We start from the raw sequence: 12,195 nt of genomic DNA on the forward strand, positions 1-12,195 counted from the left end.
CATGTGTTGAATGAGGAGAGAACCGAGAACCGAGAACCTAGAACCTTGGTGATGATCCAACCATGACTCGGTTTTTAGCCTTGTCAACAGACAAGAACTTAACAACTTATGTTTATTTCTTTCTTAAATAAACAGGAAATAAATCCCTTACATTGATACTCTGTTGGTTCGTTTGCTATTGTCTTGTCTATCGTCCAGCGACCAACTGGTGACGGTGACGCTTCTCACGGGAGCCACCTCCACTCTATCCGTGTCGTCCACTGCTCTCCGCCATCCACCATCCGCCCGCCTTCTCCTCTAACTTGGTTCCATTCACTGCTGTACTGTACTTATTGGCTACAAGCCACCACTTCTCAATAGATTGGCATCACTCGGATTTGTTCTTGTGCTTTTCTTCTTTTATTTTTTCTTATTCAACGACTTTACTTCTCGCCTTATCTATTTGCTCTCGACTTGCCCGAAGCTCGTGCTCCCATCCACCCTCGCGACGTCGACGTAGTTGGTAGTAGCTAGACAACTGATCCGACTACAACACTACACCCCACTACAAACAAGCATATTAGTACTGCGCTGGGACTCGACCTGACGAACGATTCACCTTTGGCCTCTGCTGTTGGGTGGCTGATTGGGTGACGACTACATTATATTTGCTTCTGTCTTCGTGGACATGGCAAGTCCCCTATACCAAGCTTCAAGCTCCTCTGCTCTTCCCGAATCAGCATCGCCTTCCGTCGCGCCTTCACCGTCCGCTCGCAACGCCCGCTTCTCTCCCCAGAACAACCCGTCCATCGCAAATATCCCCAACTTTTATACCCATCCCGCTCGTACCTCGATATTCAACGCATCCGGCGAACTCAACATCCCCGGCTCTGAACCGGCCAACACTGTCGATATGGAAGTTTTCGGGGCCGAGACTGGTGTGAGCACCAGGAGGACTGGCGTCCCATCTTTCTCGCGGGCGTTCAGCATGCTCGTGGCCTCGGGGTCGGCGGCTACTGCCGACAGTAGCTCCAGTGACGACGAAGGCAACTTCTTTATCCCATCATACCTCGAGAACTCGACATATGTTCAGAAGCTCCAAGAAGCTCACAAGGCCAAGATTCAGACTCGCGAAACAACACGTGCTTCTGCCAATGGCGTTTCACATAGTTCGGCTGCATCATACAATCAGCATCCTTTGCCTCCTGGTTCACACCGAGGCATGTCGCATACTGTGATAGAGCGCCCTCCAGTTGTGGAAGAGAATGACGATCTCGCACCTCTACCAACGAGATGGAATAAGGAAGATCAAATGACAGGCATCGAGGTCCAACAGGACGGACTCAGCGTTAAACATGTCGGACCTAAGAACCAGCACGACCGAGACCATGAGGCTTCTGCAATCCGTGCTGACCATTACATGCCTCCTCAATGCGGAATCTACTATTTCGAGGTGCAAATTCTAGCAGTCAAACGAGACGAGTAAGTGACGATGCTACCTTGCTTCTGTGTTTAAACACGCCACTGACAAATGAGATAGCGCCACTGTCAGCATTGGATTTAGCACCAAGACAGCTGCATTATCACGGCCTGTTGGCTGGGAACCTGAGTCTTGGGGCTATCATGGCGATGATGGTCGATGTTTCACTGGACAGAACATTGGCAAGCACTTTGGCCCTGTTTACAACGTCAACGACGTAATTGGTTGCGGAGTGAACTTCAAAGAAAACTCCGCATTCTTTACCAAGAACGGCGTAAAAATAGGTGTGTTTCTGCTCATCATTGTTTATCCAATCCAATTAACCAGATCATAGGAACGGCTTTCCACGACGTTGGCAGGGGCAAGCTATACCCAACGATTGGCCTCAAGAAGCCTGGCGAATTCGTCCGGGTCAATTTTGGACAGACTCCTTTTGTATATAATATTGACGACATGATGCGGGTAAGCTTGTGCAACCCATCCCGCAGCATGACGCATAACTAATGCCGTTCCAGGAAGAGCGCGAGAAAGTGCGCAAAGCCATCCAAGCTACTGATGGATCAGCGATTCAACCGGACTGGTCCGAAACCGACCTCATCCAACACTTGGTTCTTCAATTCCTCCAGCACGATGGTTACGTGGAGACGGCTCGAGCTTTTGCAGAAGATATGGCCATCCAGAAAGAAGCTTTGAATCTTGATCCAAACACCGTGGTTGAACATCAGACCGATAGGGACGACGAAGATGCAAACAACCGCCAACGTAGGTTGGCTACACTGCCTTTCTCTTGCATGGGTGCTAACAACAACACAGGGATAAGGAGAGCAATACTTGGGGGTGATATCGACAGGGCGCTTAAATACACCAATGCGTACTACCCTCACGTGCTAGAAGACAACGATCATGTCTACTTCAAGTTGCGTTGTCGCAAATTCATCGAGCTGGTGCGCAAGGCAGCGCAGCTCAGTATGCTAAATGAGGCAAAGGGAAATAAGCACGTTAACAACCAGACAATGGATATCGACCTTAATGGAAGCGAGAATTCTTCGTGGGAAACTGACGGAGGCGAAAACGCGACCGAGCTTGCTGAGCTTGAACGCAGCATGCTGGAATATGGCCAAAAGCTGCAGGAAGAATATGCCAACGACCCACGGGTAGAAGTGAGCAAAGCTCTAGAGGAGATTTGGGCTTTGGTGGCATATCAGAACCCGCTTAAAGAGCCCCAAGTGAGCCATCTCTTGGATAGGAATGGACGAGTCACAGTAGCAGAAGAACTCAACTCTGCTATTTTGCGTAAGTACAGCAATCCGCCTCCAACTGCCATGTTCTAACTTTCAAGCAGTTTCTCTTGGGAAGTCGTCCCGGGCAGCTTTAGAGTTGATTTATGCTCAAAACACTGTGCTCCTTGAGGAACTTCGTCAAGATGGTGGTGAAGGAGCCTTTGCTTCGGTCAGCGATGTTTTGGAGGGGGTCCCTCAGCCATACCAGAACTAGACCCCATCAAAGGCAATTGCTATTGTTACTTTATGAATTCCTTGCATTCTTGGGGTTTAGGTTCTATTGGGCGTTCTAGGGATATTGATTGCTATCGCATAGGTTTTTTCTCGCGTCACGTTTCTCATTCCTGGTCACGCTTGTTGAATTAGAAGCTCACGCAAGGTTGAGCTTGTTCGGAAGTGTCGTCAACTTGTAAATAACCAGCATGTTATATGAAGGCTATGGGTTTCCTGGAGCGTTGCTATAGACGGGTCAAGGGACTTGAGGCGAGACAGCGTTGGGGATAGGACAGGTCAACTCCCCTCTTGCAGGTAAAGAAACACGGATTTCGAGATGCCTATCATATCGCTGAGATTTGTTGATGATCGGCGAGCAAATCGGAACTTGTTCTAGGCTGTGAATATGTGCTATCCACGCCTATTCTTATTTTGATTTCCGAAACTCCTCATGATACATATGATACATTGATATTTACAGCCATGTTCGGGCTGGTAGTGCATTACAACGGAGCCAACCGTCTCTTACAAGCAAATGTCCAGGTCTTTTTAGGACTGTTTCACTTTTCAAGACTTTTCCACTCCCCAGCACCGCTTGTGGAGGCGTTCTCTGTGCCTCCTCAAGTTTTGTAGACCGTCCAAGCACTCACTCAGTGACTTGTCCTCCCAGGCAAGTGCATCGCCGTCTATCAGATATGTGTATGCAAACACATCCGCATCGAACAAGCCTGGCCCTTCGGCACCGAAGAACCATTTGTCGTCTCCTAGCAAAGCGGATAGAGCTTTCAGCGCATTTGTCGCTTCAGAGAAAAGATGGGAGGGTGAGAAAGTTGCGCGACGTGTCGTCTTCAGAATCTCGGCGGTCGCGGCGGTATGGAGGGTCTGGTGGAGAGGTGCGCGGAGGAGGATCGAGGAGGGGAGGTAGAGACTCTTGAGAAGAGGGGCGTTGGCTGGGAGGAGGTAAAGGGCGTATAACTATCATAATGTTAGTAGGTGCAGCTTGAATTGGACGTGGTTTACTTACCCAGGCTGGTCGGATGTTTTGTGTTAGGAGAGCTTGGTAGGCTTCGAGGCGGGGCGACGAGATGTTGGGGAACGTATGAGCGGCATGTTCACGGGCGTATTTGTGGATTTTCTCGCCGGTGAGAGGTTTCGATGATTGCGACGAAGATGGTAATAGAAAAGGCAATGCGCCAGAGGGTGAAGCGTGGTTATTTGAAGGTACGATGTCGAACTCGATGCCTGCGATCTTCAACACAGTCTACCGAAACGGGCATTAGGAATTGGAAGCTTAATCTCGTTCAAAAGAATAAAAACACACCTGCCATTTCAAACATGAAGGATTGTAGCTCGGTTTCCCCAACAAAGCATCTTGATCGGCCACAAAGACGTATAGCGTAGGCCGTTGGCGCACGGTAGCGGGGGATCGCACGGGAAGCCCTTCAGGCCCGTAGACGTGGAGGGGGAAATGATTGAAGAGATTTCGTATAGGGCGGGGGACGACGAACCAGCGATTGGACTGGGAGGATTCGACGGCGGACGTCATTGAGTTCGTGGGTCGGGATTTTGCCTTTGCCTTTGTTGATCGTGGGAGGATTTGTTGTTGGACGTCGTCGTCAAAGCTAGAGCTAAGCTGGAGGAGGGGCGGCCGGAGGGGAGGACGGATCGGCGCGGCGGGCAAAACCCCGAATCGGGGGTACGTATCTTATCTTTCGGGGCACGGCATCATGAAAGCCGGGAGTTCGTGGAGTTTAGATAGAACGTTGAGGTTTCCATATTGGGCAGAGAACTTTTACTTTTCGATAGTGGGATACGAAACCCTATCAAGGAACCGGATCTCCATATTGGCAATATAGTTTACAGTGTTTGTACCCAGCTGTGTCATGTCATAGGGGTCATTTCTTGGCTAGGCAGAAGCAAAAGATAACTAGTAGCACTACAGTAGAGATGACTGCACGATTCATGACTCGGGATACATTTTAAAATGAAGGTTTTTTCGGTTGGAATATCTTTTGCCGACCCGAGTAGGCTCACAGAAGCGCCCCCCAAGTCTCCGTAACAAACGAGACATGGGAATTTTGAAGAACCCACTTCATCTCCAACGTCTTCCGATTCTGGGCTGACGACGTTCCCGGGGGTGGCAAATAATTATGCAAACAAGAAAAGACATGTCCTCTGCCTCTGCCTTGCTTTTTCGGGCCTCTGATCCGTCAACAAAGCGGTACTGCACATGCATGGTCGGTTACTAATGTCCGAAAGAGCCGCACGAACAGTAGCAAAGAGAATGGGCAGATTCTCTCTAATCTCCATGTCGTGATGTTCTGTCTTTATTTGCTTTTTTTCCTTCTGACAAGGGGATAGCTCGGGATCCCCACCGGAGGAAGAGAAAAGCGCACCAACTCGGTTGCTTGGAAAAAGGAAACCCGAAAGAACCCGGCATGGAACTAGTTTCATGACGAGGGTCTTTTCTTTGTTGTTACTAGGATGAGTAAGGGACCCTTATCTTTTAGTAAAGTGAGGCTCGCTACTAATAAATTGCTGTGGGCATGGTTGTGAGGAGTAAACAAAGATAGGGAAGACGGACCGGCTAGGAATTTGAGTTTTGGGAAGCAGTTGATACTCTGTAGTGTAGGAATCATGTTGTTTATTCCTGATGAAGAATATTATGATGTGTTTATTTGAACATATCGATATATAGGTACACATGCATACATGCACAGTCAACTACCTGCATCTCAAACCTGCAAGAGGGATGAGGTAACACTGTTGATCCAACCCCCTTTCCCCTCTATACAATACATGGGGTCATTGAACCATAAAAAGTAATTTTTCTCATAACATGACTTTTGATTCATGACGATCCTGCTCATCACTGGGGAAGTTTGTCTGTGGTCAGAGCAGAAATAACCCCGCAGGGTCCAATGATTGGGGGCGCTTGTACGAATAATATAAAACCCCCAATAACATTCAAAATACGCGACGGATAAAGGCAAAGGATAAGGATTTGAAACTAGCGAGTATCCGTATAAATGATGAGACGAGCGGTGAAGAGAAGAGAGACAAGAAAAGGAAGTAGGTACTTGGCGTATAGTGAAGCGGAGTAAAGTGCCCGAAGTCCCGATAGGGCTCATCTGCAACGACGTACAGCAATAGCGTCCTTTTTTTTCTTCTTTTTTTACCATGTCTTGACTCTAGACTTGTTAATTTCTCGGTCTTTTTCGGGGTCTTTTTTTTCTTTGATGTTCCCATAATTCTATGTTCAAACAACAAGTAAGAAAAAAGAAGAAGACGAGAAGAAAAAAACTAGAAGAGCTAAAGAGAGATGGATGGGCCACGCTTCCAAGATCGGTTTCCACCCCAGATCCACAGCTTTAGAGTAAAACCCCAGTTCCTAAGCATAAGGCCGAGTAATGATTAAGAAAAAGATGTTCTATTTGTTTTCGCTGGCGCTTCTTTTTCTTATGCTTGGACCCGCCCGAGGGATTATTGTAGTTACATATGGATACTGTACTCGTGCTAGGTATACAGTAGAGTACATGATGGTCTGAGGCATACATCTGGAAATGGTTATGGATAAAGGAACATTTGTTCTGCATGCAACATCGGAGGTTTATTTTGTTTACGGATAAAAGTAAAGTGATAACTACCAAGATAGTCTTGGTGGCATGATAATTGACTGACTGGACTTGGATCGTCTCGGCCTCAGTCTACAGACCAAAACTCGGCATCCTCCACTTTTATAAATTAACGTCAGTTCAACTTGACTCTCCTCTACACTCTCGGCGTTTCCGTTTATTTCGTCTGCTACTACTACTGCTACTGTAATCAACAGAGACCGCTGTCTTGTCCTCGGCCCTTTATCTATAGCGTGTTGTACACGGAAAAAAGATCTAGTCTATCGTTACGGCATCAGCCTAAAGCCGAATTCGTTCACACCAACAAACAGCAGCAACAGCAACAACATCAAGGAAATACGATAGAAGGATTCTGGACGATTTGATCGTCAAACAACGTCACCATCTTTGTGCCAACTTGTACCTACACAACACCCTCAGAAACGTCATCCAGCTTTGTGTGTGTGGTAGCTTGTTCTTCCCTGACCCAAAGCCAAAACCAAAGGGGAAAGGAAACCAAAAAGAGTGACATCCCCCGTCATTTTACCCCACGCGCTCAGACTAATTATAAGCCATCCATCATACATATAATACCTTGTACCCAAGTTACACCCGCATATACATACATCCATACATACGATACTGTGCTCTGCTTTGCTGTCACTGTTTCTTGGCTGCCTAACCTAACCTCCCTCCCCCGAATACATATTCCCTCCCACTCCCACCATTTTCCTCCCACACTTTTTCTTTTCTTTATCTATCCTACTCACAAGCATCACTCGCTTCCATATACAAACAAACAATATTGTCTGTCCGTCACTATCTATCAATATCAACTACCAACAATGGATGCCCCTTCAACCTCCAACTCTTCGGCTCAACAGTCTCCTTCTGTCCAGATGGTTCCTCAGCCAGCTCCCACCCAAGGCAACAACCCATCAACCGCTCCTTTCCTTCAAGACTTTACACTCATTGCCGAGGCTGCAAAGCGAGCTCAGATGGCCATCATGATCCGCGACTTTGAAGATTGTGGCCTGTAGAGTCACCATCAAAAAGCCATGCAATCCAACAAGGAGAAAAGGAAAAAGATGATCGAAACCATGCCTATCTCGATCAAAAGTCAACTCTACGAATCACTTGAGAGACCTTGATTGGGGGGAAGATATGCAGCAGTGGCATGTTTGGCTTATCCCGCCTTACCAATCACGACGTCCACGGGCCATATTCACATTCTTTGTCTCTCTCGTCTCACTCACCTCCAACCACTTTCTCATGCATCACCATCACGACTAGAAAGTGGTCCCCGTCAAGAAAAAAAAAAGATGACATGGATATGGTTATCTTTTCTCGGCTCTATTCCGACTACGACTACTGCACAACAACGCACGCATCTCATGTGGGCCATGTCTTTATCCCCATTCGGCCTTTGATCCGACCGAAGAGAAGCCAACGCTTGCTCGGCTCGTTTCGTTCCTTTCTCGAGCTTCTCTAGTTCTTGTCGGGCCGGGAATGTTTGGATATCGACATTGTATTCCCGACATGAACCGCCCAGTTCTCGGCTTTTTCTCCGCAAGCAACCAAACCGACAACGACGCAACCGGACGTTGTTGTCGTCATACCAAGACATTTTGGCTTCTCTTCCATTTTGACATCCTGCTTTTTTTACATTCTTGGGTCTTGTTTTACTTTTCTCTCTTCCTCTTTTCGGTATCATCAGCGGATACCCGGGGTTTCGGCGTTTTTGGCACAAAAATGGAGGCACACATGAATGATCCCCATATATTAGCTTATTTTGTTTTTGTTGTTTCTTGTTTTCTCTCCCTCTCCCCCGAATCACACTCTCCACTTTCTGCAACGGCATGAGATATGCCTGTATATCCATGTATTCATACTGCTGGTACATAGATGAATGGCTGGATGGACGAACGTCATATATACCACGGGGACGGATCATGTTTTATTAGTTATGAGGCCGAAATGCCACGGCCGGGCTGGGCTACTTAGATAGATACGTTACAGTACTACAATGAGATAATCAGTCACACACACATGAAATCCAGTTCCTTGATTGTGATAAATCCTGCTTCCGAGGTAAAAGATGCCGCTTTTCGGCACTTGAGGTATATTCTAGATCTCTCGTGCACGTGGCCATTCCCACTATCTCGGGAACATCAAAGCAATACCTAATAATAATAAACTCCACTGTATAAACGCATTCAGCTTTCAACTACCGTGGTTGAAGCACTTTGATAACTGATAAACGTTGGAGATAAGATAGGCAATCACGACTACCGGGCCACCTACTACTACAGTACAGATACTACCTCGTATGCAGCCTAGGTACTGGGCGGGAGAGGCTACTATAACCATCATTACAGTCCAACTTTCCCCTCCATCGCAATCTTCTAATCGTCAGATAATAACCCAGGCAAACAAGAAAACATCGAGATCCGTCACAAAAGTTCCTTATCGCTCCCCCCCCAAGCCTAACCTTGCTCGACATGAGGCCCCCCCGCACGCACTCCCAAAAGCTCATCAACGGCACAGCAAAACACCCGGCAAGGCTCAGTGCTACGTCTCGGCCAACTCCGTGTCTATCTGGATCTTGCAACTCACTGTAACCCTACTTCCGAGAACAAGATGGTGTTGAGGAACGTGGGTTGTCACACACACAATCTTACATAAACTGAAACCCTTGACCACAAGAACAGCCAACCCCCCTAAGGACAATGATAGCCCTGCGAGACGTAGATATAGACTTGGACGTGAGCTCTCAGCCGTAAAGATGCTTGGCACGTGCCCCCTGGCGTTTCAACGCTCTTCAGCTCTCGACAATTTATTTCCTTTTCTGATCCGGGGAAATCCTTCCGTCTGCAAAGCACAACCAACTGCATATCATCCATCACCATGCCCTTGTTGCGAACTCTCAAAATGTCGAACCAGCACCATGTTCCTCAGGGTTTCCTCCAGGCTGAGTTTCGAGTCCCATGCGATCCTTTTCAACTCCCCTGAGGGAGGGAATTGCTAGCCACCCGAATTTTAATGATTAATAGACAGTAGAGGCAGGCTTGTCTTGTCGTAAAGCCAAGTTAACTGTATCCCTATTGTTTTCACCGTTGTCTTGATCCAACATGGCTACTTCGCAAGCCTCTGAGCATCCTCTTTTCACAAGATTGAGGGACCTCATCGCCTTTTTTCCGGAATCCAAAGATGAATATAATTCCAAACATTGCCGTGGGCCCAAAAAAGATAATGGCCGCTGTAATCGTGGGCGGACATGTATATCGGACGAAGCCAAGACCCTTTGGTTGGAGATTGAGAAGACAAACACCTGTCCAGACATGACCATTTTTTACTTACGAGTTGAGCAATTGCTTGGAGCCACTCACTGTTATCAGCACATCCAAATGGTCCTGCCATTGTTCCAAGAGTGGAAGGAGAAACACCGCCTGTATCCCGCCTTGACTGATGCCCCAACTGCGACTTCATCTGGGACGCAAGAGCCCAATCGAGTCTTGATAGAGGATTCAGACGAGGCGTCACAGCCAGAAACACCAGATTCAGAGATATTCGATCACTCTTGCTTCAGCGATACCGAGCTTGTTCCTACCCCTCTCACTGAAGCCGACTCAGTGAGAACTCCCATCCAGGGTCCGACTTGCATCCTTGATAGTTCCATGCCAGACACTCCACCTGGTCCAGTTGATCAGGCCCCCTCGCCCATCCCAAATAACGACAACTCTACCGTCAATGCAATCACAAAAGATATCTCAACTTTGTCTCTCAGCCATGCCCACTCGACCTCAGACACGTTCCCTGTTTACAGCAGGCCAGCCCATGCAGAAAGTGTCCCAGAAGACGATGAGATTTCTTTTCAGGGAAAATCAGAGAGGCTGTCGGTCATTCCAAGGAGAAAGCCAGTTGCTGAACAAACTGTTTCTGATGTTTCACCAGTCCAGAGAAAAGCCCCTGAGGATGAAGATGAATCTTTCGACCAACCAATTAATATTGAGGGTATCGGCAAAGGTCGACTTTATCGACAGGAGACTTTGAAGAAAGGCTCACCTATCCTCAAGGCTCTCACCACTCCCCCTACTTTGAACCAGCTGAAACATGGAGTCGTATATGTGTTACAGCACACCAAAGACGAAAGAGTCTTCAAAATCGGATACACCGCGAAAAATGCTGTCGTGAGACAAAATCAGCCTAGAAATTGCTATGGGAAAAATACCAAGGTCGTCTATGAATCCAAGACTGACTTTGCTGGCGCTAATAAAGCCGAACTGCTGGCACATGCATTCCTTGGAAATCACAATCTCAAAGTTCACGAGTGCGAGTCTTGTGGTGGAAGTCACAGGGAATGGTACTATGATCTCACAGGCGACGTTCTCATCGCCACGCTCAAAGTTATGGAAGACTTTGTTCAGTTGCCGGCCTATGAGTTGAAGGCTGGCGAGAAAGAGGGCGGAAAAATGGAGGTGTCGCAAGAGGCAAAAAGGAGAATCAAAAGCATGTTCGACATTTCTATCCAAGTGCTTCAAGGCTCGATGGGTACACATAACATGCCGGCCAGCATTCAAATGGATTCGAGGGAAAGCGCAGAAGCAAACGATGTAACTGCTATGCAGACTGCTGTCCCTCAGGCCACGGCTGATATCCCTCTCGAGCCAATAGAGGCAGAGTCCTCAAAGAACTCAAAGCCATTTACTGCCGCAAACCTGGGTCATCTCGTGGGGAACACGATGGGAAAACTTGAAAAACTGAAACAGAGGGTTCAAGACTCACTTTCCAGAGAGGGTACGCCTGAGTCTAGCGATTCTCGACAACCGCCAAGTGAGGGTGAGAACTTCTTTATCACCTTTCTCTGGACCCTTGGAGGTGGCAATTCCGAAGATGCTGCTTCGAAGAATGGTAAGGCTACTCGGGGATTGAGCGCGCTTGTCCAAGCTGCAATACATAAAACGGACAAGCTCAAGGAGGAGTTTGCGACAGGTGTACAAGAGGGTAAAGCGGCGAGCTAATGGTGGCAGGATGCATGTTAGTAGGCTGGTGTAGCTGATTGTGCGTGTGTGTGCGTGTATGGATGGATATAGGTGTGTATGTTAGCTGCATGTTTATTTGAGCAAACGGGTTATTTCAGGTATGCAGTTTCGATGAGCCGTTTTGGTGTTTAGTTGGTGTCGTGACCAGATCCTGCTGTACAAGGTGCATCTTATGTTGTAGCACAACATGTGCATATGATGCAGGTCAGACGTGACTTTTTGTGACTTTTCTCGATCTGTACTTTGCCAAATATTGTAGTGAGTGATCTGATTATGTGATCAAGATATAAATGTCATGTCATGATTTTGGTCGTCGGAATGTCAACCAACTCAGACAGAGTTCAATCTGAGACATTATTTAGGTAACCGTTTGTAAGCCCTGCCACATGCTTCACGTGCCAAACTGGCTACCGTTTTACCAGTTTCAACAGTGTATTACAGAGCATAACTCAGTTCCTTCCTTGTAAACGTTTGACAATAAACGGACGTTGCTCGAATATCAAACCCCGTTCATGACTGCCAGTTTATCTTAGCGTATGCGCTAGATAAGCACTCCGGATGCTTGCACGGGTAGGATAGCGTCCGTG

At 47.5% G+C, this 12,195-nt stretch overlaps 4 protein-coding genes across 4 annotated transcripts; 2 read left to right on the forward strand and 2 right to left on the reverse strand.

The window, feature by feature from the left end:
- Positions 1–667: 667 nt before the first annotated feature.
- On the forward strand, positions 668–2,953 carry FGSG_10105 (uncharacterized protein; the record flags this gene model as incomplete). The annotated part of the gene is made up of 6 exons (XM_011320739.1): positions 668–1,461; positions 1,520–1,743; positions 1,794–1,921; positions 1,975–2,221; positions 2,273–2,752; positions 2,802–2,953. 6 exons carry the CDS (start codon positions 668–670, stop codon positions 2,951–2,953), a joined length of 2,025 nt encoding a protein of 674 aa, XP_011319041.1.
- A 566-nt stretch (positions 2,954–3,519) lies between these two features.
- Positions 3,520–4,498, reverse strand: FGSG_10106 (uncharacterized protein; the record flags this gene model as incomplete). The annotated part of the gene is made up of 3 exons (XM_011320740.1): positions 3,520–3,927; positions 3,977–4,213; positions 4,274–4,498. The coding sequence occupies 3 exons, from the start codon at positions 4,496–4,498 to the stop codon at positions 3,520–3,522; spliced, it is 870 nt and encodes a 289-aa protein (XP_011319042.1).
- Positions 4,499–7,333: 2,835 nt separating this feature from the next.
- On the reverse strand, positions 7,334–8,583 carry FGSG_13704 (uncharacterized protein). Its single transcript, XM_011320741.1, has one exon. It carries the CDS (start codon positions 8,208–8,210, stop codon positions 8,055–8,057), a length of 156 nt encoding a protein of 51 aa, XP_011319043.1. The 5' UTR covers positions 8,211–8,583; the 3' UTR covers positions 7,334–8,054.
- A 1,114-nt stretch (positions 8,584–9,697) lies between these two features.
- On the forward strand, positions 9,698–11,587 carry FGSG_10108 (uncharacterized protein; the record flags this gene model as incomplete). The annotated part of the gene is made up of 1 exon (XM_011320742.1): positions 9,698–11,587. One exon carries the CDS (start codon positions 9,698–9,700, stop codon positions 11,585–11,587), a length of 1,890 nt encoding a protein of 629 aa, XP_011319044.1.
- Positions 11,588–12,195: the final 608 nt, after the last annotated feature.

Source organism: Fusarium graminearum, chromosome 1 (genome assembly GCF_000240135.3).
Source record: "Fusarium graminearum PH-1 chromosome 1, whole genome shotgun sequence".
NCBI classification, from domain to species: Eukaryota; Fungi; Ascomycota; class Sordariomycetes; order Hypocreales; family Nectriaceae; genus Fusarium; species Fusarium graminearum.